Source organism: Eremothecium sinecaudum, chromosome II (assembly GCF_001548555.1).
Source record: "Eremothecium sinecaudum strain ATCC 58844 chromosome II, complete sequence".
Taxonomy (NCBI): domain Eukaryota; kingdom Fungi; phylum Ascomycota; class Saccharomycetes; order Saccharomycetales; family Saccharomycetaceae; genus Eremothecium; species Eremothecium sinecaudum.
In genome coordinates, this window is record NC_030893.1 from 1,668,303 (window position 1) to 1,693,135 (window position 24,833).

General features: G+C 41.0%; 13 protein-coding genes and 4 non-coding genes across 17 annotated transcripts; 7 read left to right on the forward strand and 10 right to left on the reverse strand.

Moving 5' to 3' along the window:
* Positions 1 to 1,484: 1,484 nt before the first annotated feature.
* On the forward strand, positions 1,485 to 3,134 carry HIP1 (histidine permease; the record flags this gene model as incomplete). Its single annotated transcript, XM_018130762.1, has 1 exon — positions 1,485 to 3,134. The coding sequence occupies one exon, from the start codon at positions 1,485 to 1,487 to the stop codon at positions 3,132 to 3,134; it is 1,650 nt and encodes a 549-aa protein (XP_017986251.1).
* Positions 3,135 to 3,396: 262 nt separating this feature from the next.
* Positions 3,397 to 4,305, forward strand: SUI2 (translation initiation factor eIF2 subunit alpha; the record flags this gene model as incomplete). The annotated part of the gene is made up of 1 exon (XM_018130763.1): positions 3,397 to 4,305. The coding sequence occupies one exon, from the start codon at positions 3,397 to 3,399 to the stop codon at positions 4,303 to 4,305; it is 909 nt and encodes a 302-aa protein (XP_017986252.1).
* Positions 4,306 to 4,701: 396 nt separating this feature from the next.
* On the forward strand, positions 4,702 to 5,682 carry MHO1 (Mho1p; the record flags this gene model as incomplete). Its single annotated transcript, XM_018130764.1, has 1 exon — positions 4,702 to 5,682. The coding sequence occupies one exon, from the start codon at positions 4,702 to 4,704 to the stop codon at positions 5,680 to 5,682; it is 981 nt and encodes a 326-aa protein (XP_017986253.1).
* Positions 5,683 to 5,968: 286 nt separating this feature from the next.
* On the forward strand, positions 5,969 to 7,471 carry MET3 (sulfate adenylyltransferase; the record flags this gene model as incomplete). Its single annotated transcript, XM_018130765.1, has 1 exon — positions 5,969 to 7,471. One exon carries the CDS (start codon positions 5,969 to 5,971, stop codon positions 7,469 to 7,471), a length of 1,503 nt encoding a protein of 500 aa, XP_017986254.1.
* Positions 7,472 to 7,706: 235 nt separating this feature from the next.
* On the reverse strand, positions 7,707 to 8,939 carry PDX1 (Pdx1p; the record flags this gene model as incomplete). The annotated part of the gene is made up of 1 exon (XM_018130766.1): positions 7,707 to 8,939. One exon carries the CDS (start codon positions 8,937 to 8,939, stop codon positions 7,707 to 7,709), a length of 1,233 nt encoding a protein of 410 aa, XP_017986255.1.
* A 398-nt stretch (positions 8,940 to 9,337) lies between these two features.
* Positions 9,338 to 11,062, reverse strand: XKS1 (xylulokinase; the record flags this gene model as incomplete). The annotated part of the gene is made up of 1 exon (XM_018130767.1): positions 9,338 to 11,062. One exon carries the CDS (start codon positions 11,060 to 11,062, stop codon positions 9,338 to 9,340), a length of 1,725 nt encoding a protein of 574 aa, XP_017986256.1.
* Positions 11,063 to 11,182: 120 nt separating this feature from the next.
* Positions 11,183 to 11,458, reverse strand: SPC1 (signal peptidase complex subunit SPC1; the record flags this gene model as incomplete). The annotated part of the gene is made up of 1 exon (XM_018130768.1): positions 11,183 to 11,458. One exon carries the CDS (start codon positions 11,456 to 11,458, stop codon positions 11,183 to 11,185), a length of 276 nt encoding a protein of 91 aa, XP_017986257.1.
* A 33-nt stretch (positions 11,459 to 11,491) lies between these two features.
* On the reverse strand, positions 11,492 to 12,130 carry AW171_hschr21080 (HBR361Cp; the record flags this gene model as incomplete). Its single annotated transcript, XM_018130769.1, has 1 exon — positions 11,492 to 12,130. The coding sequence occupies one exon, from the start codon at positions 12,128 to 12,130 to the stop codon at positions 11,492 to 11,494; it is 639 nt and encodes a 212-aa protein (XP_017986258.1).
* A 378-nt stretch (positions 12,131 to 12,508) lies between these two features.
* Positions 12,509 to 14,908, reverse strand: SAG1 (Sag1p; the record flags this gene model as incomplete). Its single annotated transcript, XM_018130770.1, has 1 exon — positions 12,509 to 14,908. One exon carries the CDS (start codon positions 14,906 to 14,908, stop codon positions 12,509 to 12,511), a length of 2,400 nt encoding a protein of 799 aa, XP_017986259.1.
* A 943-nt stretch (positions 14,909 to 15,851) lies between these two features.
* AW171_hschr21082 lies at positions 15,852 to 15,924 on the reverse strand. Its single transcript has one exon. It is a non-coding gene; the product is annotated as a tRNA-Lys (tRNA).
* A 318-nt stretch (positions 15,925 to 16,242) lies between these two features.
* Positions 16,243 to 16,347, reverse strand: AW171_hschr21083. The gene is made up of 2 exons: positions 16,311 to 16,347; positions 16,243 to 16,287 (listed from the first exon to the last, which is right to left on the reverse strand). It is a non-coding gene; the product is annotated as a tRNA-Ser (tRNA).
* Positions 16,348 to 17,143: 796 nt separating this feature from the next.
* AW171_hschr21084 lies at positions 17,144 to 17,216 on the forward strand. Its single transcript has one exon. It is a non-coding gene; the product is annotated as a tRNA-Met (tRNA).
* A 241-nt stretch (positions 17,217 to 17,457) lies between these two features.
* IOC3 (Ioc3p) lies at positions 17,458 to 20,217 on the reverse strand (the record flags this gene model as incomplete). The annotated part of the gene is made up of 1 exon (XM_018130771.1): positions 17,458 to 20,217. One exon carries the CDS (start codon positions 20,215 to 20,217, stop codon positions 17,458 to 17,460), a length of 2,760 nt encoding a protein of 919 aa, XP_017986260.1.
* Positions 20,218 to 20,506: 289 nt separating this feature from the next.
* AW171_hschr21086 (phosphatidylinositol-specific phospholipase C) lies at positions 20,507 to 21,412 on the reverse strand (the record flags this gene model as incomplete). The annotated part of the gene is made up of 1 exon (XM_018130772.1): positions 20,507 to 21,412. The coding sequence occupies one exon, from the start codon at positions 21,410 to 21,412 to the stop codon at positions 20,507 to 20,509; it is 906 nt and encodes a 301-aa protein (XP_017986261.1).
* A 469-nt stretch (positions 21,413 to 21,881) lies between these two features.
* Positions 21,882 to 21,979, forward strand: AW171_hschr21087. Its single transcript is given in 2 exon segments — positions 21,882 to 21,918; positions 21,936 to 21,979. It is a non-coding gene; the product is annotated as a tRNA-Leu (tRNA).
* A 152-nt stretch (positions 21,980 to 22,131) lies between these two features.
* On the reverse strand, positions 22,132 to 22,773 carry PSF2 (DNA replication protein PSF2; the record flags this gene model as incomplete). The annotated part of the gene is made up of 1 exon (XM_018130773.1): positions 22,132 to 22,773. One exon carries the CDS (start codon positions 22,771 to 22,773, stop codon positions 22,132 to 22,134), a length of 642 nt encoding a protein of 213 aa, XP_017986262.1.
* Positions 22,774 to 23,109: 336 nt separating this feature from the next.
* Positions 23,110 to 24,768, forward strand: ARG2 (acetyl-CoA:L-glutamate N-acetyltransferase; the record flags this gene model as incomplete). Its single annotated transcript, XM_018130774.1, has 1 exon — positions 23,110 to 24,768. One exon carries the CDS (start codon positions 23,110 to 23,112, stop codon positions 24,766 to 24,768), a length of 1,659 nt encoding a protein of 552 aa, XP_017986263.1.
* Between the last annotated feature and the right edge of the window lie 65 nt (positions 24,769 to 24,833).

The window sequence follows — 24,833 nt, forward strand, 5'->3', positions numbered from 1 at the left end:
TTAATTCCAGTAAGTGCTTCCTGCCTAGAATTCTAACGGATTTCGTGAGTATTATTGACCAACGAACCTGGACTTTTTAATCGATCTAAAATTGTGTATATTTGGTAAGAGAAAGTCGAAGGTATCCACATATTTCTTTTTTCACTCTATAGATATCCGGTTCCGGCCTTTATCTCCACTATCAAGACCGGGTAACCCTGTTGTTTTTAGCATACTGCGCACAAGGGATGGTTGCGTCCGCCGGAATTGAGATCAGCTGACCATTCAGTTCCGCACACCTCGATCCCAGCGGGTATTATCAGGCAGCGGAAGCTGCTAAAAATGCGCTTATGGGCTCCAACTACCTCCTTAGCGGGGCATAACAACGGTCCACAGCCGTTAACAAACGGTCAATGCACATGCCAGCGGACTCCGAGCTGAATAGGGCGACGCGAAGCACAGCAGCGGATTAGACAGCGAAGCGGACGATTCTCCCTCGCATTTCACCAACCGGATCGCAAACCCATTCACAACCTGAAACAGCACGCAAGACAGTGTAATCAGTCCTTCAGTAAGAAGCTATTTTCTATGGGGATAATTTTCTATCGATCATTAACGCCAAAAATATGATTTGCAGCTAATTTAAATCCCAACCTAACCCAATTTAAAGCATTCCTGAGAATAAAATAAACCACCCTTATATTTAGTCGTAACGTTATCTATTTATGGTTAATTTTTTAATATAAATAAGTTTCCCCAATAGGCCTATAAATCATTCTAGATGCGTTCGAAATTAAATCTGCCGCAACCCTGTTATTGTTTTCTACACGTTAATTAATTTAGGAACATTTATGTAATACAACTTAATATAGTCATTGAAGACAGGAATAGTAGTAAGCAACAACAGGACAGAAATAGCAATACAAAATACTATTACAGAAATAGTTGTTTAAAAGTTAGGCTTTAGGACCGCTAGCACGTTACGTATTTTTGTTTAGCAATGGGACTCCTGGATCGACGTTGTGATCCTGGCGGTTATGCAGCTATCTACAGTGATAGGCGCTTGATAGGCGCTGTGATGCCAGGTGTGATGCTGAAGTAAATTCGTTGCAGAGAGTTTCCGTTGTTACTATTGCATGCTGTGAGGTTACTGTTGAATCAATGTCACGTTGATAACCTCCTATACTCTTGGCGATGATTATCTACGGTTAAATTAGCAGTACCCGTGACGATCGCCTAGCGGTCCTTTTAGACGTGGCACCTGGCAGCTCACGCTGCCAGTGGCTAGACGTCCTTAGCATTGATGGAACCAGATTACTGTGGTTCACGCTACTGTTATTAGCTGGAACAAGGTGGTCAGTAGCCAGTCGTAGGCGGCAAAACAATAGTGAGATTTTCCGATACCGAGCAATGCAAAGGCCGGGTAACGTGAAGATTTTTCTGACGCTACAAGAGACATAGCCGCTTGTTCAACGTTATAGAACCAATGGTGAGAACTGAGCAAGATGAAAAGTAGCAAGCAGGAGTATTTTATTGAGCGAGATGTGGACTCGAGGCGCTCTGAAATTGTCTCAAATGAGCCAGACAAGCCTTCAACGATGAATAGGGATCTTTCGGTGCGGCACCTGTTAATGTTAGCAGTTGGTGGAGCTATTGGGACTGGTTTGTTTGTTAATTCCGGCTCAGCTTTACATAGTGGTGGTCCTGCATCGCTGTTAATTGCATGGACAATAATTTCTACTTGTTTATTTACTGTTGTGAACTCTCTTGGCGAACTGGCGGCCGCCTATCCGGTGGTGGGAGGATTCATGGTGTACGTGCCCAGGTTTGTTGAGCCATCGTTTGGTTTTGCGATTAATATCAACTATCTGGCACAGTGGGCGATTTTACTTCCACTGGAGCTTGTTGCCGCGTCGATAACCATCAAGTTCTGGAACCGGTCGGTGAACTCAGATGTATGGGTCACGATTTTCTACATCTGTCTACTATGTGCTAATATGCTCGATGTGAAGTCTTTTGGGGAAACTGAGTTTGTACTGTCGATGGTGAAGATTGTGGCAATCTTGGCATTCTACATTCTCGGTGTGGTAATAGTATTGGGCGGTGGGCCTTCTGGTGGCTTCGTGGGTCTAAAGTACTGGCACGACCCTGGCGCCTTTGTTGGTCAAACGGCCGGAGAGCGTCTACAAGGCCTCTGCTCTGTTTTCGTTACAGCAGCATTTAGTTACAGTGGCACAGAGCTTGTTGGTCTCTCTGCAGCAGAGTCTTCCAACCCCCGTCGCACGCTGCCCAAGGCGTCAAAGCTGACATTCTGGACGATCACGAGTTGCTACATAGCTGTTCTTACGATAATCGGATGCTTAGTCCGCAGCGATGATCCTCGATTGCTGCGTGGATCGTCATCTGTTGACGTCGCGGCATCGCCCCTTGTGATTGCTATCGAAAACGGGGGCGTCCGCGGCCTGCCATCTTTAATGAACGCAATCATCCTCATTGCCATTCTATCCGTCGCTAACAGCTCAGTCTACGCTTGCTCGCGTTGCATTGTTTCCATGTCCCAAGTAGGGCACCTGCCTCGTAAGCTCGGCTACATCGACAAAAAGGGTAGACCACTTGTGGCAATATTTATTACCCTCTTTATCGGCCTGCTTTCCTTTATTGCGACAAGCGATAAGCAGCAGGAGATATTTACCTGGTTGAGTGCCGTATCCGGCCTCTCCACCATCTTCTGCTGGCTGGCCATCAATCTTGCGCACATCCGTTTCCGCTACGCTTTACGTTCCAGAGACCGCACTCTTGATGAACTACCGTACGTTTCCGTCTCAGGCATTATCGGCAGCTGGTATGGCGTATTAGTCCTTCTCATAGTCCTCGGAGTTTCCTTCTGGACGTCTATCTACCCTGCAGGAGCTTCGGCCCCCAGCGCACGTTCTTTTTTCGAAGGCTTCCTCTCCTTCCCCATATTCCTAGTGTGTTACGTAGGGCACAAACTATACACTCGTAATTGGCGGTTATTAACCAAGACCGCTGACATTGACCTCGATTCCGGTAGAAGACAGGTCGACATTGACATATTACAATTAGAAAAAGAACAAGAAAAGGAACAAATTGCAAAGCAGTCCTTCTTAAAGAGAATTTGGAACTTCCTATTTTAAGCACACCCCGCGATATGCTCCATGAATTCATATACACGAATTAGCTATAACTTATAATATACGTCATGTCTACCGTTATTACATAACTCATGTAGTGATGAGAGCACTATATACGATGCTCAGAAAATTTTTTTTTTCACCTGTTAAATCTTAACTTGATTTCACGAACTCAGTTAGACTATACAGAAAACGAACTGCGATTCTATTCACACGTTACTAACTGCTCCATATCGAGTTGAAAATAAAAGGTGTCATTGCAGCAATGTCAACTTCAAACTGCAGGTTTTATGAAAACAAATACCCGGAGGTAGATGACGTGGTTATGGTCAACGTTCAGCAAATCGCTGAAATGGGTGCTTATGTGAAGTTATTAGAGTATGATAATATTGAAGGTATGGTTCTATTATCCGAACTTTCTCGTAGACGTATTAGATCCATTCAAAAATTAATTCGTGTTGGTAAGAATGAGGTTGTTGTTGTTCTTCGTGTTGATAAGGAAAAAGGTTATATTGATTTATCCAAAAGACGTGTTTCTAGCGAAGATATGATCAAATGTGAAGAAAGGTACCAAAAATCTAAGGCTGTTCACTCTATTCTAAGGCAGTGCGCTGAAAAGTTTCAGTTTCCATTGGAGGAGTTGTATAAGAGTGTTGCTTGGCCTTTGAGTCGAAAGTATGGACATGCTTATGACGCTTTTAAGTTGTCTATTGTTGATGAAACAGTTTGGGAGGGCATTGAAGCACCATCTACAGAAATCTTTGAAGAGTTGAAACAGTATATTAGCAGAAGGTTGACTCCTCAGGCCATCAAAATCAGAGCCGACGTTGAGGTGTCTTGTTTTAGCTACGACGGCATTGAAGCTATTAAGGAGGCCTTGAAAGCCGCTGAAGATACGTCGACAGAGCAAATGCAAATCAAGGTTAAGTTGGTTGCCGCACCTTTGTATGTCATTACGACCCAGGCTTTGGACAAGACCCAGGGTATTGAGGCTCTAGAAAACGCCATTTCTAGAATTGAAGAAGTGATCACGAACTACCAAGGTGTATGCAATGTTACCATGCCACCTAAGGCAGTTACTGCAACTGAGGACGCTGAACTACAAGCTCTTTTGGAAAGCAAAGAGTTAGAAAACAGGTCTGATTCGGAAGAGGAAGATTCAGATTATGATTAGAACTGACCATATGGCCGCGCTTTCTTTGGCCAGGCTCACAGTAATTATCTAGCACTTTAATCAAATGTATATTGTCACTATATGATACGGGCAGGAGACCACTGAACCGTTATTCATGACCCATGTCATTTATAGCTCCCTGTCAATGCTACCATTGTATATAATAAACCTTTGAATATACGTCATGTGATTAATTCCAGCAAGGGGCATTTGAAAATAGTCATCTCTGCTACTTCAGTAAGTCATATTTCATAACATGCAGCTTAAAATAACTTCTTAGCGTCAGGTCAGTGGTATTAAACTGTTTATTAGTGCATAATCGGTGTGGATCATCTTTCAGAATCGAGCTCTTTACGTTTCGGTCATCCTGGTCTACCAAAATACAACATTAACGAAATGTCAATTAGACCTGCAACTCATTCAGGTTCTTGGTATCTCTCTAAACCAGAGAATCTATCTCGCCAGTTGAAGTCGTTTTTCGACAAGGCAAAGGGCTCTACTGTTAAGGGCGCAAAGGTAATTATTTCTCCTCATGCTGGGTATACATACTGCGGCAGTACTATGGCAAAATGCTACTCTAGACTAGACTTTGACGAAGATATTGAAAGAGTTTTCATTCTTGGGCCTAGTCACCACTTTTATTTCCAAAATAAAGCCCTCATTAGCCAGTATAAGGCATTGGAAACCCCCTTGGGCGAGCTTAAGGTAGATGTAGATGTCGTTACAAAGTTACTGGAGTCTTCGAACTTGTTTGGCAAATTGGATCCGGAGTCTGATGAAGACGAACACTCCTTAGAAATGCAATTTCCAATGCTGTACCATACGATAAAGGTCGCCGGGGTTGACCCTACTGCCATTAAAGTCGTTCCTATCCTCATTTCCCATAACTCATCTGAAATCGATTACGCAATTGGCAAGCAATTATCCACCTATCTGAAAGAGGGGAACAGTATTGTTATAGTTAGCTCTGACTTTTGTCACTGGGGTCGGAGATTTGGCTATACAGGCTATGTTGCAAGTTCCGAAGACATTGCTGACGCAATCGCGGACGGTACTGAAATTGAAACCTTGACAGCTCGGAGTAAGATTGATCACTGTATTGAAATATGGAAAAGTATCGAGCTACTAGATCGGTACGCCATGGATATTCTTGCTGACAAAGCCCAAACAAAAGATAAATATCCAGCCTGGAAGGATTACTTAGATGTCACTGGAAATACCATCTGCGGTGAAAAACCAATTGGAGTTATGCTTTGTGCTTTAAGCGCCCTAGAAAAAAGTCATCATTTTCGGTGGGTGGGATACGCGCAGAGCAGTCATGTATGGTCACTGAAAGACAGTAGTGTTTCTTATGCTGCTGGCTACTGCCAGATATGATGAACTTTAAATATGGCAACACAGTTGACATTTTCAGATCACGTGAAATTTTACACCGATATTTTGCCAATGTCTAGGACATGGAACTATTATTGTATGCGTCAGCGAACGTTTCTTTAGGCCATCAAGCGTAGCAGCTTGCGAATCCTCGATATATATAGTCTAATTTGACTGCAGTATCGGAATATTATGGGACTTTTTTTTCTCAAGCTTTTGAATTTATTAGTACTATTCTTTACCAAGAATAAAGCTTTATCAATTCTAAAACGTTAGGCTAACAATAATTATGGTATCACCACATGGCTCTAAACTTCAGGATTTAATTTCTAGGGACAAGGATCGTAGAATCGAATTGTTAGAAGAAGCAACAGGTCTGAAGAAATGGAATTTGACAAAAAGACAACTGTGCGACGTGGAGTTGATTTTAAATGGAGGCTTTTCTCCACTCGATGGATTTTTGTCAGAGACTGACTATTTGAGCGTTGTGGAGAATTTGCGATTATCTAACGGTCTTGTCTGGACGATCCCAATTACCTTAGATGTGGACAAAGAGTTCGCGGACTCTATAGCGTCAGGTGACAGGATCACACTTTTACAAGATAATGAGATTCCCGTGGCTATTTTGACAGTTGGGGACATCTACAAGCCTGACAAGCATAATGAAGCTAAGAAAGTTTTTAGAGGGGATGAAGATCATCCTGCAATTCGGTACCTTTTTACAGAAGCTGGAGAATATTACGTAGGGGGTGCGTTGGATGCAATTGATCTACCAGTACATTACGACTATTTGGAGTTGAGAAAGACTCCTTCCCAGCTGAGAGCACAATTTCAGAATAAAGGATGGGACCGTGTCGTTGCTTTCCAGACTCGTAACCCTATGCATAGAGCGCATCGCGAACTGACGCTAAGAGCCGCCACAAGTGAAAATGCCAAGATCTTAATCCATCCTGTTGTAGGAATGACGAACCCAGGAGATATTGACTACCATACACGTGTCAGGGTCTATAAGGAGATCATCAAGTATTACCCTGACTCCATTGCTGAGCTTTCATTGCTTCCGCTAGCTATGAGAATGGCGGGTGATAGGGAAGCTGTTTGGCATGCGATTATTCGTAAGAATTATGGAGCAACGCATTTTATTGTTGGTAGAGATCATGCTGGCCCAGGAAAGAACTCAAAAGGTGTGGACTTCTATGGTCCATACGATGCACAGGAGTTAGTGGAATCATTCAAAGCCGAGCTGGAAATTGAACCAGTTCCCTTTAGGATGGTAACTTACTTACCAGACGAGAATAGGTACGCTCCAATTAATGAGGTGGATACTACACAAACTAGAACATTGAATATTAGTGGTACGGAGTTGAGACGCCTTTTAAGGGTTGGAGGAAAAATACCTGAATGGTTTTCATATCCTGAGGTTGTGAACATTCTCAGGGAATCTTATCCAGCGAGAAATAGACAGGGTTTCGCCCTTATTTTAGGGTCTGATACTTCTGGTCAGCTTCCTGTTGCATTACTGTCTACATTGTTACAATTTGGAGGAGGCAGGCATTACAAAATATTCGATTACAAAGAACCTAAATTTACGGACATAATCCCTGATTTTGTTAAAGCTGGGGCAGGTTTGATAGTGCAGGCTAAAGCCAATTTTGAGAAGCAACTGGAGAACGGATTTACTATTGGTCCAAAAGATGATGCTGACGTGTATGTATCTTCAAGTGAGTCAATTTTAAACACTGTGCAGAAGGTTATTCTATTCCTTCAAGATAAAGGTTTCTTTGCCACTTAATGTATTTAACTGAATTATACAACTAAAGTAGCCATATTTACTTATGAAATTAAGAATGAAATGCTTACTATCTTTTCTTCATCGTTTTTCACTGACACGTAGTCTATCGCAACAAGTTACACTTGAATATTGTTCTAGATGAATGTTATATAGTGATGAACTAAACGAATGTTATATAGTGATGAACTAAACAACCGCACTTGCAAGGCATACAAACTAGATTAAGCTAACTTGGTTAGATAGTGTTCGATTCTTTGCTTGGCTCATCAGCAAAAAGTTTTGATGCTTTGATATTAGCTAGGAATTTGGTTGCCTTGTCCTTAGCGTCAGGCAATTTAGAATCCAATACGACTTCCAAATCTAAGGCGTAATTACGGGAATTCTCCTTAGTAGCTGTTCTTCTGGGGGTAGCGTTCCCAGTCAAAATGTCAAAGATGTCCTCCTTTGCTTCCACAACTGTGCCATCCATCTTGCGCATGTTATATTTAACACTAAACCTTGGCTTTCTTGGTTCTATAGTAATCAATTCCTCAAACAATGGATCATAAATGGCAGATTTTGGCCTATATGAGTTTTTATGGGCTTCCTTTACACCATCACGCATGTAGTCACTAATAATATTGTGAACTTTAGATGCATCATCACTTAATTTTAGAGTGAATGGAATGGTTTCCTTCAAAATAACTGGACCGGAAGCCTTAGCTGCCGGTTTAGCGTCCTTTGATTCGTCCTTAACTGCCTGTTTCTTAGCATCAACTGGCTGCTGAGTTCTTAGTTCGATATTGGTGAGGTCTAACTTTTCGAACTTCTTAACGTATTCAGTAACATTAACAACACTGTCCAGCGGTATCTTGCCTAAGTGACCCAAAATATCTCCCTTCAGTAGTCTTCCACCGGGACCTGAAGCCTGGATCTTAGTAAACGCTTCTTCCTTGGAAATGCCATGTTGGTGCAACAATAGTTCTACAGATGGTAGTAGGGTTTGGTTTGGATTGGCCTTATTCAAGATGCCTGAAGAAGCACTTCCTAAAGCCTTTCTTGGCTTTTCCTCTTTAGGAGCAGCAGCATTGGCCCCTGAATTTTCCTTTCCTTGCGCTGGTTTAGCTACTTCGTCAACTTTTGGAATTTCCATGGTCGATAAATCATCGTCAACGTCAGCAATAAATGCAACGGTGGTCCCAACGTCAATGTCTTTTGATCCGTCACCTAGTACTATATCAGCTAGTTTACCATCATCTTGTGCCTCGACATCGATTTGAGCTTTGTCGGTTTCGACTTCTAAAATAACATCTCCAGCTGCAAAAGGCTCACCCACCTTAAACTTCCACTCAACAATCCCTCCACTTTCCATAGTAGGAGACATTGCAGGCATTTTAAAAGGCTGGATGGCTCTTGCCGATGAGACAGAGTGTAAAGAGCGCTGAACTGAAACTCTAGTTGAACATTTCCACAAGCGAGACCCTAGCATATCCAATGGTATCTAAAATGTATAAAGCTTAAAACCGAGGGATTTATTCAAATCAAGAAACTAGATATTGACCTTGGATCCCAATCAACCGCTAAACAGTTCTCGTTTAATGATATTTGTGATGCTGTGCAATACTTTATTGGTAAGTAATTTGTTAAGAGCCTTTTTCAAAAAAGTTCCAACAAAGTGCGCTGTGAATAAAAATTGTCTTGGTAACTAAAAACATCGTCAGTTTAGCACATATATAACCTTAAAAAGACATCTTGGTGTACTTAGAATATCTTTGAGATTATAGTTGATTATTTATACTGTATTTAGAACTGTTTTGGGCTTGGCTTCGTCTTAAATCGGTCGATAACGAGAGCGTCGCAGTCACCAGAATCGGATATTACTAGTATCTAGCGTTTGGTTGATTCTAGCATGCTCTCAAGCCTGCTAAGTGCAGTTATCTTATAGCTGGACATTTCCCAGTTGTTTTGGTTGGTATCACAGATGAATTCGGTGTCAATATCCCATTTGAATGTGCGGTCCAACCATGATGCAAACCCATCTGACACCTGTTTGTTATGATATAGATGGGACCACATTGCTTTATAGCATCCACCTAGAGCGCATGAATTGGGCGTCTTTAGTCTATAGTTCCCCTCTGTCGCCCCCAAGATGTCGGCGAACGATCTGACTAGCAATGTGTTCTTAGAGGCGCCGCCGACAAAGAATACCCTGTTGGGTCTTCTATTAAATACTTCAAGAGGGTACCTTTGGCCGTCAAAAGTTGTAGTTCCGATGCTTCTAGAAGACTCATTGCCATCAAGGAGCTGTGCCATACGCACTCTGCAACTCAAGGCCTGTGAGAATACAATGTTCTTGACGTCGTGCGATGCGTCAGCGAACGAGTCCACGACTGCTAGATCATTGTTATCGTGTATAATTGCACGCTTAGTAACTGGATTTTGCAGAGATGGTACAATCTCAGGTACTGGGAAGTATACTCCAATTTCGTTCGTAATATCAACCGTCGGGTCTTCCAGCACGCTTGTAAAGTGTTCCCAGTCTTCTGCACCCCCCAGGCTTTTACAGACCTGCAGTCTAGCAAGAGAACCATTGCTGTAGCATATCATTCCCATGTAGTGACCGGGGATGGTAGGATGAATGAAAAGGTGGTAGTTCGATGAGGGCCGATAATGCTCTGTGACCAATAATACGGTAGTGCTGGTACCCATGGACACCAAGACGTCGTTATTCTTCAGTGGCAAGGAGCAAATAGTAGCAAGGTTGTCTCCAGTAAACGTATATACCTCACATTCTTGATTCAACCCATATTTCTTGCTGAAGTATGGCGAAACTGTGCCAAGCAAGAACGGATCTGAGCTGCTTTTAAGAGGACTGCCGCCTAGTTTCCGTTCCAGGTCCATGTCTCCCACCATTTCAAGCAGTGCTGGACTGTACTTACGTTGCTCAATGTCATAGAGATTCATCCCACAAGCATCTGCTTCTTCCAGTGGAGTCATCTTCCCCACAATGATACTAGCCAGAAATGAAGAGACAAGCGAAATATTGCGGGTGTTGCGGTAGGTCTCAGGCTCCAAGTCGTGAATCTTCTTGATCTGTGGTCCTGTAAAACGATAGTGAGCCCTAGACCCGGTCAATTGGGCCAGACATTCGGCTCCACCGCATACCTGTTCAAACTGTCCACACTGGACTCCCGTACTATGGTCCTGCCAATTGGTCGCCATGGGCCGGCTCAGACACACAGAAAGCTGCTCTTCAAGTCCCATTCCTGTATCCAACCTTTCAAGTGCCACAGCTGCCTTTTCATTCCAAAATACTGCTCCATGCTGCTGACATGACCCCGATATAGCCACAACCTGCCTGAGATCCACTATCTTAGCCAGCTTCTCAAAGCAAACATCAACAGCCCTCAACCACATGGCAACAGGGGCCTCAACAACCCCTTCCCCCTGCTCATAGACCCCATGAGAGGTTCCAAACTCCGATAAGTCCCGATCGTAGTCAACCACAACAGTGCTCTTAATATTCAACGCTGAATCCACTATAAGGCACTTCAACTGCTGCGTAGAAAGGTCAAACCCCAGAAACAAACCACTAGCATCACTACCAACCATTTAAACTGTCTGAAACTCAATTATTGTAATGTTACTTAATATAACCCTTTTATATTAAAAACTATAAAACTTCAACGTGTACCGAAGGGGTACGTTACCTAACAACTAAAGATTATAATCTTATAAACTTTCGGTAGTCCTAGCCGCATTTCCTAACCACTTCAACTTATGCTTATTATACATCGGATAGGATGGAACTACAATTAGGATAGCTAATAGATATGCTTCAACAAACGTATAAACACCAATTGAAAGGGATTGGGTGAAGTAGCCCAATAAACATGCTATTATGGTTCCACTTAATATAATCCTATAAGAAAGCTTCTCGGTATATTGTTGTGATACAAAATCAATTGGCAATGCCAATTTACGGCTAATATCACTAAATATTTCCATCTTTAATTTGTTGTCTATTGATTGTCCTAGTTGTTAGAAAGAGTTAGAAAGAAATATGTTAACTAAATTATTTAAATTATCCTCACACATTTTATCAACTACTCCAGTTTTGAATTGCGATAGTATTTCATTTGGAAAGTTTCCATTAGATCCTATATCTGCTACAGTAACGGCCAGTTTGTTTAACTGATGCCTCCAGTTTATATTCATTTCTTGCTGTACTTTTAATAGTACCTGCCATTGGCTTGACGGAATTTCATAGGATGCTTGTGAATTTCCTATAGGTAGTTTTCTAAGGAATTGCAGTGTATGTATGAATCCATTAAAGCAGTTGGATAGTTGATTTGCTATGGTAATGGCCTTTGCAGTCTGTAGTTCATTATGGAATTTGGTTTTAATAGCAGAAATACCATTTAATGTTTGACGGTCGATTATATTTCTACATTGAATAAACTGAGAGTCTCTTGCTCTTCTTTGAAATTGTACCTTGATACAATGGAGCAGTTGGAGGAGTTGCTTCAGGTCCTGTTCTGATGCCTGTAGGTTTGATTTATGGGTAGGAAGTGATTCTATGTACAAGAAAAGAATCGACATGGTTGAAATAAAGTGTATGGAGCATATTGTATGAGTTACTATGATGTAATTAAGCTGCTCCTGATCCTGAGGTTTCATTGTGATGGATATCGGTTCACTTGGGTAGCTTTGGAGTGGTTACAATGTATTGGAGTTAGCGATATTATTTGCCTTTTTAAGAAGTACTTTATAATTTTAATATTGACGAACAACGCTGGGGGAATACATGACAGAATGCTATTTGAGGCCTTTAGAATGAGTTTGTTTTGATATTGGACCATCTAGTATTATAACTTGGGACTAAACTATTAAAATAGAATCATTGACTATGTTTTTATTGCATTATGGTTAATACTAAGGTGGTAACTTATACACAGTTTAAGTTGGAAATGCTAAAGATTGAATTAAAATATATAGGTAATGACTTCAGTCACTTCCTCTAAGCGTTCTTATAATACCTGTTACTTTATTTTAAGTTCATAATAGGAATGGTAATAGAGCAAGTAAGCCCATTTCGTAGTTGGATAACTTCATTACAGCAGCAGCACCTTGGAAAACGCTCAATGTGTTTGGAGAAGCTGGTGGAGTATTGGATGCACTGAGTGGGCCAACAGGTGGTACACTTGGAGATGGTGTAGGGGAAGGTGTTCCATCGGGATTGGAATATGTTGGTGGGGTGCTACCGCTCAGCGTGGTAACGTCTCTAGGAGTATCAGCCGAAGGTGTAGCAGTTTGTAGTGGTGTATCTGTTGGCTGGGTTGCATCAGGTGTTGGTGTAGTAGACTCTTTAGGATTGACCGAACCTGGGAAGGTATTTGGAGTAGTTGAAGGAGGAATCTCGATATTAGGTGTGGATTCAACTTCGGGGGGGGTGGAAGGACCTGGATTAGATGGTTCAGGAGAAGATGGTGCTGGATTAGATGGACTTGGCGAAGGACTAGATGCTGGAGGAGATGGTGCTGGAGGAGAACTAGTTGGTGCTTCGCTAGAAGGTACAGTAGGTGAAGATGGACTTGGGCTCGAAGGACTTGGGCTCGAAGGACTTGGAGATGGACTTGGAGATGGACTTGGAGAAGCACTAGGAGGTGCTGGTGGAGAAGGTGCTGGTGGAGAAGGTGCTGGTGGAGAAGGCGCTGGTGGAGAAGGCGCTGGTGGAGAAGGTGCTGGTGGAGAAGATGAACTTCCTGAAGGACTAGAAGGACCTGGGGATGACGATGGACTTGGAGAAGATGGACCTGGGCTTGAAGGAGCTGGGCTTGAAGGAGCTGGGCTTGAAGGAGCTGGGCTTGAAGGACCGGAAGATGGACTTGGAGAAGCACTAGAAGGCGCTGGTGGAGAAGATGGAATTGAAGAAGATCTTGAAGACGAGCTCGAAGGAGCTGGACCCGAAGGAGCTGGACTCGAAGGAGCTGGACTCGAAGGAGCTGGACTCGAAGGAGCTGGACTCGAAGGAGCTGGACTCGAGGGTGCTGGACCAGAAGGTGCTGGACTCGAGGGTGCTGGACCAGAAGGTGCTGGACTCGAGGGTGCTGGACCAGAAGGTGTTGGAGATGGGCTTGGAGAAGATCTTGAAGACGAGCTCGAAGGTGCTGGTGGAGAAGGCGCTGGTGGAGAAGGCGCTGGTGGAGAAGATGAACTTGAAGAAGATCTTGAAGACGAGCTCGAAGGAGCTGGACTCGAAGGAGCTGGACTCGAAGGAGCTGGACTCGAAGGAGCTGGACTAGAAGGAGCTGGACTAGAAGGAGCTGGACTAGAAGGTGTAGTCGAATGTGAAATATGAGTTGTTTGGATTGAAGTAGTGCATACGTGTGAACTACATTCCACAACAGTAACTGTAGTCGTAACGAGTCTCCTTGAGTGTGTTGATGGAGCAATAGTGGGTGGAATATTAACTACAGCATCTGCGGTTGCGGTAGGCTGCTCGAGTCCACGGGCGATATATACAACGGCCGTCTTTTCGAATTCAGTAGTGTATCTTGTACCAGCATCTGTGTCAGTGCAAACGTAATTATATTGAACGGTATTGGTTAGTGGTTCATCATCCGGGTTGACTTTCTGCAAGACATTGACATATATTCTCTCCTTGGGTGCAAGTTGTCCAGCTGATACCATAACATTATTAACGTTACATGTAACCTCAGCATTTAACTCCATGGCGTTAAGAGGATAGAGCCAGTCATTGAACTCGTTGGATTTCTTTACTATAAGGTCAGCACAGTCAAGGTTATGAGTATGATCGAAGCGGAAAGTATGACTAGATTCTAAAGCGTAACCGTTTGGACAGTTTTCTGCCAGCATATAAAGGTCAATAAAACCAGTTCCAGAGTCATGGCCAGTATAGTAGAAGCTATCGGTGTATTTTCCAGCAGTGGCATCGAATTCAGCGGTTAATTCATTACTAGCTGAATATGTGTTCTTGCCAGCTTTGAAAACAGGAGCGCTGCGCAATTCATTTGGGTAAGCACCGCCATTGTTAAATATCATAAGCATTCCCATTGATCCTGAAATTTCTCTATAGTTTCCTAAGTCTTTCAAAGCTTTGCAAGTTAGAGTGGAATCATCATACCGAAAGTTTGCTTGCACAGCTGTACACGTAAAAATAGGTTCATCTTGAATTGATATATTGAAGGAAGCATGCCATTTATCGCCTAAAACAATTTTGTAAACATGTGGAAAGTTGATTTCAAAGTAGTCATCAGTCTTAATATCTGATGTGCTTGGAATATGAAAATCAAATCTAGTTCTCCAACCTTGGTGAGGATACGAATCGCTTCCAGGAGCAGGACTAATTTGCAGATTTGAGAATTGAATATTTTCAATCTTGATAGCTGTCGTTAACGCAATTACTAAACCAAATAAAATTGACTTTAACAACATTTTTGTTTGTTATCAGTAAGAACTGTCTTGTTAAGTGCTTGTGTTAATCTACATTATGAAAAGCTGTGAGAGGTCTAACAACAGTACTCTTTATATAAATTATCGCTGCAAGGTGAACGGTTACTGATACAAGTAATTTAGTTTCAGCTATCTTACACAGTATCTGTACTCATTCAAAACTGCGTATCATGCTATCACAATAATTGCAATTAATGGTTAAAATTAGATAGCGGGTTTCATTAGAGGTGATTTAAAACCTGACGGTCTACTATATGTGGGTTTTAGGAACTATAATGAGTTTGAACTTACTTAGTTCTTCACTGTCGCCGCCTTCCTAATTAGGCTATACATAATTAAATTCGAAATTCTAGTATACTGGAAATTAAATAGGAAATAAACAGTGGGGCCATTGTAGGAGTTCCATAGGAGCTCTATAGAATTTAAACTGGTCAAAGAGGAGTCTATTTTGTCAATAATCCTTTATTTGCCTTTCTAACTTGTTATTGTATTACTTAAGAGACCGAAAAACGAGTCGCATAGTGAGTTCATTGATTGACAAAAGCGGTAAAATATACAGGAAGCATATATGAAGGTAACAAAGAGCTACGTCGATTGAGGCACTTTGTGAACCATTCAGATAAACTTGAAAGCTAAACTTAGAAACTATCTAAAAGGCTCAATGTGTTCCTAAACCTCTTTAGAGTGCTGACACTGTTCCAAAAACGTCTGAAAGCAATCATTAGTAGTGTGGCGATACCAATTAGGCTAGTAATAATACCATAATGAGGTACATGTTGTCCCAATTAGACATACGAGCCTTCGGCGTTAAATATTGATTTAAAATATAACATGCCCTCTCGTTCTAGAGTTAACTTCACTGGTCTGCTAGATACCACTAACTAACGTCAAGCGTCTAGAAGATGTCCAAAAAATCAAAAATGAAAGCCCTGTACGGGGCTCGAACCCGTAACCTTATGATTAAGAGTCATACGCGCTACCGATTGCGCCAACAAGGCTCTCTAATTGTTGATAACAAAGGAGATACAGGTGCTTCATGACAGGCATCTAGGGTCATTTGGATCTGTAGTTCTTTAGGAAGATTCTTATTTTATCAGTAACTTTAAGAGTTAAAGTTGTCCACCAGGAAAAAAATCTGTAAAGAGACGATAATTGCTATAGTGTTCAGTCATTCAGGCACTTCTTCGTAGTTTACGGTATAGATTGCTTAACCAATACTGATCAATAGTTGAAGTTCTGATGTTATGTATAACTAACTGAGAGTTAAAGGCATCCAAAGAGAGTAAAGAGTAAACAGCAATTACCAAAAAAAACTACGTCAAGGACAGGATTCGAACCTGCGCAGGTAAAACCCAATGCCTAACAACGCTTTCGATCAATCGAATAGCAGGGCATCGCCTTAACCGCTCGGCCACCTTGACGTAAGAGCTAGCAACAAAGTGCTTTTTTGAGGTAATAGTATTCTTAGTTTATTCAATCAAGTTAAAGCCGCTAATATTCTGGTAGAAAGTCTAGAAACTACCTTGATAAGCTCCTAAGATATTAGGATCTACCATTCGATTCTGAGGATGGTAGAGTCACGTATGTATCCTTATTGTCTATATGAACAGATAACTTTGCTAGCTATAACTAGTAATATTGCTCCATGCACCACTGCTGAAGATAGAGTAGCTTAGGTTTTAATGATAGTGTCGCTGAAGTTATTCAGCTTTCACTGTATATGATTTTAAATTATCATTAAAACTTGAGGATTTTTTACTATCTAATCATCGAATAAGCTATTAAGATTGTAACATCCGTCCGTATCACGGTCCATCGCTAGAGAACTACAAGTTCTATATTGAGTAACTACTATGTCACTGTCGTGGACCACCTAACAGATCACGTGTATGTTAGATACTCAATGATAGATTAGTATACTACGTATATAGATCTAACTTTAAGTAATGACCACTTGTCCTTCTTCGACTCCTAGTCATATTCTCATATCTAGCTATGGCGGCTTTATATACGTTAGAATATCTAGCTCATCTTCATTTCTACGACAGATCTCGAGTCGGTGCTAGCCCTTACTCTTACTTCTCCATACGGACCTAATCCGGCGCTTCTTTCTAGCTGCTGCTTCCAAGGGGTCTCTATTTGAATCTGCGACACGACAAGTCACGGAAGATCTTCGTAAGAATGAAGCAAAGAAAAGTCGCGACTACATTAAGAATTGCTTCAGTAGCTCAGTCGGAAGAGCGTCAGTCTCATAATCTGAAGGTCGAGAGTTCGAACCTCCCCTGGAGCAAATTGGCACTAAAGTGCATTCCGACATTTTTGTTTCTTGTTCTTCTTTTTATTAGAGGTAATCAATTGAATGCTTTATACTGCTTTTTTAATTCTATCTATAATATTTAATACTGAGTTTGGTTACATTATCAAGGTAGTAGTAATATTTATGCTATAATACCGTTTACCCAGATAAAATGCAATAAGAAAATAAACAAACTAAAATACAACGCAGGGACCGAGAAGTACACATAAAAAAATTACAGCTTTTCAGTTCTTCGTCTTGCAGATCTGGCCGCCCGTGTTTCACTAGATTTCACTGGCACACGTTCTTGAGTACGCTGCCTCCTCCCCACCGGATGATTTTCTTCATCGTTTATAATGTCTTCCTCAGCATCTGCATCTTCATCTGATGTACCATCCGCATTGTCAAAATCTTGATATTCCTCATCCATATCTTTAACATCCTCGGCTGGCTCATAATAGTCTTGTTCGTACATATCGTCCTGGTATTCTTCGCTATAACTAACCTTGTTCCTTTGAGACCTTCTCAAGTTTCTATCCGTAATTTCCATATCCCCGTATTCCGCTTTTAACTGTTCAAACCTCAAAAGAATAAAGTACATCTTCTCCAAATAATCCTTTAATATTTGTATCTTAGCACGTGATTTATTGAATTTGGATTCCTTGGGCAGTGGGTTTGTATTATAACCGGCGAATTCCTTTTGATGCTGTGATTGTGATTGTGATTGTAACTGTGACTGTGATTGTGATTGTAACTGTGGTTGCGGTTGCGACTGTGAATTTGTATGCGGTTGAGATTGTTGTTGCGACTGCGGTTGCGACTGAGGCTGGGATTGCGGCTGGGACTGTGGTAGCTGTTGCTGAACAATCTCTTTCTGACCAGCTTCTTTAGAATTAGAACTAGAGCTTTCCTCCAAGTTTTCCTTTGAAAGTTTAAACTCTAAAAGCTTAATGAAATCCAATAAAGATTCCGAATCATGACACATTTCATACCAGTACACCTTATCCTTAGTAGACTTCCCATTGCTTAAATCTTTTATCATTGCCGGTGTATGATGATAATAAATTTTAAATTGCAGCGACATCATCTTTCCATTTTTGCCAAAAAGATTCACTGCGTTATACTTATTAGTTTGGAAATCTTCAAATAGACGTTCCAGGTGGCCAGGATCGACAAAAGTCGAAGGAATCCAACCTTTCTTCGTCGTGCGTTGGTATGTGAACAAACGGGGCAAGTAGAAATCACCTATATGGGGCACTCTGCCAATGAAGAACTCTTGATTCCTTAGTTTATAAACTTCATCTTCATATGGATTTGCCATAGGGTTATCAGGAACTTCTCCTTCTAACAACTCGCACCACTTAGCATAGTCCTTAGACAAGCTAATATCCATGGGATCAAAAGGTTCCTTATTGTTTTCTTCTTGATGTTCTCCTACCTGCGCATCATGCTCCTGTTGATACAACTTCATAGTTTCCTTCAACTCTTTAAGTAAGTTGAGCTTACTAAGGAGCTGTAGTTGCTTCCCAGACTCTAGCTGCTTCTTTATATGCTTCTTTTTGGACTTAATTTCCAATTTCCTCATAAGCAAAGTACAAAGTCTTTTGAAGTATTGTTTTGTTTCAGGAAGACCACGGACCAAATGACGTGGGGCATGAGAAGTTGTAATTCCAAAAGTTGGGTCTTTTTTTAGATGGGAAAGTCTATAGATTTCCCCATGAATCTTATCGGAGTTCGTGATACACCATTGAACAAACGTGCGCAACATTATCACGCGGTCACGTGGCTCCAGCGCTAAAAGGCCTATTTTTTCTAATTCTGGAGAGAAAAGCGGATTATGTTCAGGATCTAGAGGCTCTCTTTGATGCCAATAATGGATGTTTGTTGTTAGGATATCTCTATTATTTTCATCAACAGGCTCCGTGTCTTCAGTTGCAAATAATGAGAGCTGTGGTTTCACAAACGTTTCATCATCCACTTCTTGTTTCCGCCATTCTCTGGGATATCCGTAATCGGCTGCTTTTGTCCTAATCTTTTGGACTAGCTTAATGAAAACTTTCCTATCGTTGAGCGAGTTAAGACCAGTAGGTGTGTGGTGATTTAAAGTCAGCTTTAAAAGACATAGGAATAGTAGGTTCACTAAATCCTGACACCGCTTCAATTCTCTGGGTGGTACGTAGTCTTGATGTAATTTAGCGGGAGTTTCGCCAACATCGTCCGCATATATATCCAAACCAACCTGTAAGTCCTGAACGGACACAGACCAAAGCTCCGTAGGCAGAAACTGGTTAAATTTATTGATAAAGTTCATAAACATTATCAAATCCTTTGCATATGGCATTGGTTTCATATGCGGAAATTTCAACCGTGACAGCGCAGGCGTATTATTTTTAAAGTCAGAAGACAAAAGCGGAACACATGCAGACCAAAGCTCGTTATTAAGCTGCGGCTCCTGCAGCTCTTCCCGTGGTGCCTTCTCAACACTCGTAGCACTCTTCAGCTTCAACTTCTTCCCTTTAGGATCATTAGAAACATTAAGCTTAGACCCGGGCTTGGAGCTCTTCTTAGAACTCATAGTACCAGCTTTTTCCACTCCTTGTTCATTCGAGCTCTTCGACTTCTTAGTGGTAGATTCTGGCTTTTTACTCTGAGGCTTCTTCTTTTTCTTCCTGGGCGCTGCGTTCGATACAATAGATTCATCCTCGCTTACAACTTTACGTTTCGGCACAATCCTGCTCGACTTCCGTCGACCTTTCTCACCTAACAATCCCTCGGAAACAGGTCCTTTGCTCACTTTAATTCCCTTAAACTGGTCAAATGTCATCTGTACTTTTCGAGAAGTAGAACATTCCGAAGATGATGATATGGGTGAGCTTTTATTTGCTGTAACATGGTCTTTTTCTTGTACCTCTCTTGCTGTTTGTTGAAAAAGCAACTCAGAACTATTGTTATTCTCGTCCGCGTAGCCCTTATCCAGGTCTATAACTTCTGTCATATTCCATGCAGTTTTCCTCTACTGGAACCGCTACCAATATACTTCTTTATAATCCTCCGGTGATAAAGCAATCAGTAAATGTACCATAAACACTGTACTACGGTGGGTGGCGTTATGTATTAAAACTTGCTGAACTATTTTAACTTTCTAAACAACGACCTAAATATGGACGAGGGTCCAATTTCACGCGACGCGTCCGATTGGTTCGTACCATATGATACCATGGCATCGGCTCTATATAAGATACGTTAAATGATATATTATATCACTTTAAAGGCTACTATGGGGTCTAGAAGTTGCAATCAACAACCTTATGAGGAATTTCGAAACCGTTATTGCCTGCAAAGTCAATAATAAGGATACCGCATCCTTTTTTTATGTCATTATAGACATTATGTTCGCTCATCTTTTGGGCAATTCTCTCTGGCCAGCAAACAGGGCTGGTTAAGTTTGACGCAGTCAAGAAGTTCAAGAATAGCTTACTAGCATCAGTGTTTGTGGAATTATACTGAGCTGCGTTGTCCATGAGTTGTTTTGCATATTCGGCTTTTTTAGCTACTTCTTCAGAGCTTGTAAAATCGCAATAATCCTGCACCAAGAATGTTCCCCTATCCTCGTTTGTTGTGTTATAGCTCCACCAAGAGGCTTCAATACCGTAGTGCTTCTTTTTCTCTTCGTCCTTTACTCCGAAACGCCTGAACAAGACGATCTTTCCTCTAGCGTCTTTGAGCTTTGGTACAGTCGTTTCAAGGTACCACTTGTCCTGGCGGCAGCTGATATAGTTATCCCATACGTAGTTACCGAATTCATCCTGGTCATTGTTCCAGTCGTTACTGCCCTCCTGTTTAATGGAGAGGAGCACTGTTTCATCTGGGTGATTATCTAGGAAGTTGTATATTTCTTCTAGGGTCTTGGAAAACTTTAGCGGCATTGGTATCTTCACAGGGAACTTGCCATGGATAACCTGTAGTGTTCCTTTCTCATCCTTGTTGTTAGATTCAAAAAAGGCTCTACCCAGACGCACATCCAAGAATCGGACGCCGTTTTCCAGCTGAGTGGTAACACTGTCGTCCTGACACCGGACACCTGGGAGATTCTTGTAGCAGGCAGCGCTGTTGTGAGTACCTGCGATTGAAAGCTTCGAGAGTTGAGTTTCTGGGTCCACTTCTCTCATCCAATTGCTGTAGTCAACCATTTTGTTAGTATTTTTATTTAAATGCAAACGTTATTTAATGCAAGCAAATAACATGCTTCTACTGAACATCATAAAAGCTCAAGAATAATCAGTTACTTATAAATAATTTACAACAAACCCCTTAAAACAATGAGGGATAAACTAGATGGATGTCAATAATGGTGAATAATTACTATAATGCAAAAATTGCTATCCTATAATAATAAGCTAATAAAAAAAAATTACAGCAATATCTCCAATTTTTACGGGCAGCAGAACCCGCCAAAATGGCAATATTATAGCATTCTTAGAATTCCTCTGAACCTTTAAAATGTTACAGGCTATGCCTGTCACTGCTTGCGACTGAATAATCATCCTAATCATGTTTATTTCGATATTACGTGAGCAGAAAACACCTTCAACGAGTCACCACCACACACTAGAATTGACCTATTTAACCGACCACATCTTAAATGAGGATATCCAATTGGAGAGTTTGGCCGAGTGGTTAAGGCGTCAGATTTAGGCTTCTAAAGTTTAAGCACTCTGATATCTACGGATTCGTGGGTTCGAATCCCATAGCTCTCATTATTTTTAGTTTTTTGACTATTCGCAAGATATATATATATATATATATATACATACATACATGGTCTTAGTAGCAATAGATTGCCTGATTCCTTAGTTATTTATTTATTAAACCCATATCTAATTTTATACTTATACTACAATGATAGTATTTAGACGTCGTAATCGTCTAGTTCACCTGAATTTTCTTTAATTGTACTGTTATGTACTTCTTTCAATTTATCCATGACACCAACAACCAACGGACGCATCTCATTCACCTCTACTAGGGATAGGTTATCTAGTTGTAAATGAGATTCGTTAAGATATTGAAGCCCCTTTGCTATTTTGCCTTGTCTTACTTCTCGCAGATCTTGGACCTTACCACGAAGAAGATGCACTGGGTCTCTAAAATCATCAGGAGCTCTCTGAAATAACAATCGAGCAATAACTAACCAGTTCCATGGTAAATTAGCAAACCTAGTTGGGTTGCGCACCTCAAATTCAATGAACTTGTCGATTTGTTTCAAGGTAAGCCATGATGGGGCCACAATGCTACACTTTCCTTGCTGCTTGAGTAGCAGGGCGAGCCATAAAGCGACTTCAGTACTATTCATAGCCACCATATTATTCACATTATAGTCATTGGTTGTGATAAGCTTCCATTGAGTTGTGTTTTCTGCAGGCCTCCCCGATCCTATACGACGTTTCTGCCTGGTGGTTATCCTGGGCATTATCTTGATGGGTTCATTCTCTACTAGGAATTGGATTTCCTCAGGTGAAAACTTGTCCTCCAAATACCCCGGTAGTGACATCTTTACAAGCAATCTTCTGTGCTGCCGTTACTACGTTGTACTTTACATTCTAGTAAGAACGATGATGCGTCGATGATGCGTTTATGCCGGCGTTTGTCCACGTGATGAGCAATTAACATTAATCTTCTAAGGTTTTATTAGTTGAAACGTTTAATTAAATATTCTTGAGGTAATTACGGTATATAATAGACGTATTATGAATAGGACTATGCAACACTTTCTCTTATTATTTTAGTTTTACAATATTACTAAGAGCATTTAGCTTGACTATAAAACTCATCGCTTTATGACATTAGCATCAATAGAACAGTGAAAAAAGCAAACTCAGGATACATAATGGTTTCCCTTGAGCCTTTCGGTAATCTAAATGTTCATAGCAGCTCACTAATGGGTCTTAAGTACTTTGCTTCAAAGGATAAATCACCGGTCCCGAATTTTTTTACAAGACAGCTGATACTTTCGGTGCTGGTTTCCTCTGCTACTAAAAGAGAAGCTAAAGATTACTTGGAGAAGTACAAAGATGGGGCACTAAAATACTGCATACTATATTTGAGAGATGTTTCCACCTATACACAGGACCTGCTGGATAGTTTTGTAGATACCGTTGCAACGATGGAAGCTTTAGGAATTAGGCTAATATTTGTTCTGGATCCTGACGGTAATCCCATGGAAGAGTGCAACCGACTGCAAGAAAAATTTCTTTTATGTGGTATCAATGCTACACCGGTTTCTGGATTGTTGTCAAAAAAGCGTGATGGCTCAGTATCGTTAAGTTTTATCCCCCCTTTAGACGTAACACTGATTATTCTGCCGTTCATATATAAGGAAGAATCAGCAATGTGCGAAGTGGTCACTGATAAAGCTGAGTTTATGGGAAATCTAGTGCATCATATTCCTTATGAGATAGACAAGTTTTTTATTATAAATAAAGTCGGCGGAATACCTTCTAATGAGAGGAATAACAACAGCCATGTCTTTATAAATTTATCTCAGGAATATGAATCATTGTTGGAAGAATTAAATGGAAGAATTGAGTCGGAGAATGCGAACAAATTAAGTGACAACAATTTCAACGTTCGCGCTGATATAGATAGATCTTCGCATGTTGCATTGATTGACCATATGGAGGATTTAAAAATGATGCACGGGGTTCTGTGCCAGTTATCGCGTTCCTCAACGGGAGCAATAACTAGTATTTGGTCAGCTGTTAAGCGTACTAATCCGTTGCTGTACAACCTTCTTACAGACAGGGCGTTAATATCTCCTTCATTACCTCGTTTTAAAAGCAGTGAATTCTTAAACCAGCCTTTCAAAAACATTGTTAAAATGCCACAAAATAAGCTAAAGGATCCAGCTCTTTCGACTACCATTCTTAAGAATGGAATCAACATAGAAATATTCGATTTCCAGCTTCTTTCGCCCGAAAATACAGTTGGGTTACCTCTCAATAAACAATATTCACAAGACTTCTCCGTTGGTGATTCGATCTCTAAAAACGCTCGTAAACTTGACATTAGGAAAGTTAAAAGGCTGATAGAAAATACTTTTGAACGCCCATTAAACTTGAATCATTACTTAGACCGCATTAATGGCCATATTGCCAGCATTATAGTCATTGGTGATTACGAAGGCATAGCGATATTAACTTATGAAGGCCCAAAGGATAGACGCTTTGTATACCTGGATAAGTTTGCAATTATGCCTCACTTGAGAGGTTCGCTATGCATTGCGGACGTGATATTTAACCTGATGTTTAAAAAGTTTCCCAAAGAAGTATTGTGGAGAAGTAGACGTGAAAATATAATCAATAAATGGTACTTTCAACGAAGCACAGGTGTGTTAGACTTATCGATAAATTTGGGAGGGCAAAACCAAAAATCGAGTTTATTTAAACTTTTCTATTATGGAACCACGGAAGATAATACTTTTGAAGACTGTAAACGTTTAGGAGAATATGCAAGTTACGTTAGAGACATTGTTCCTTCATGGATCTGAATTGAATAAAATTACTTCTTTAATAATAGTAAAGCAGCTCAATATTGATCCAGTATATTTTGTGT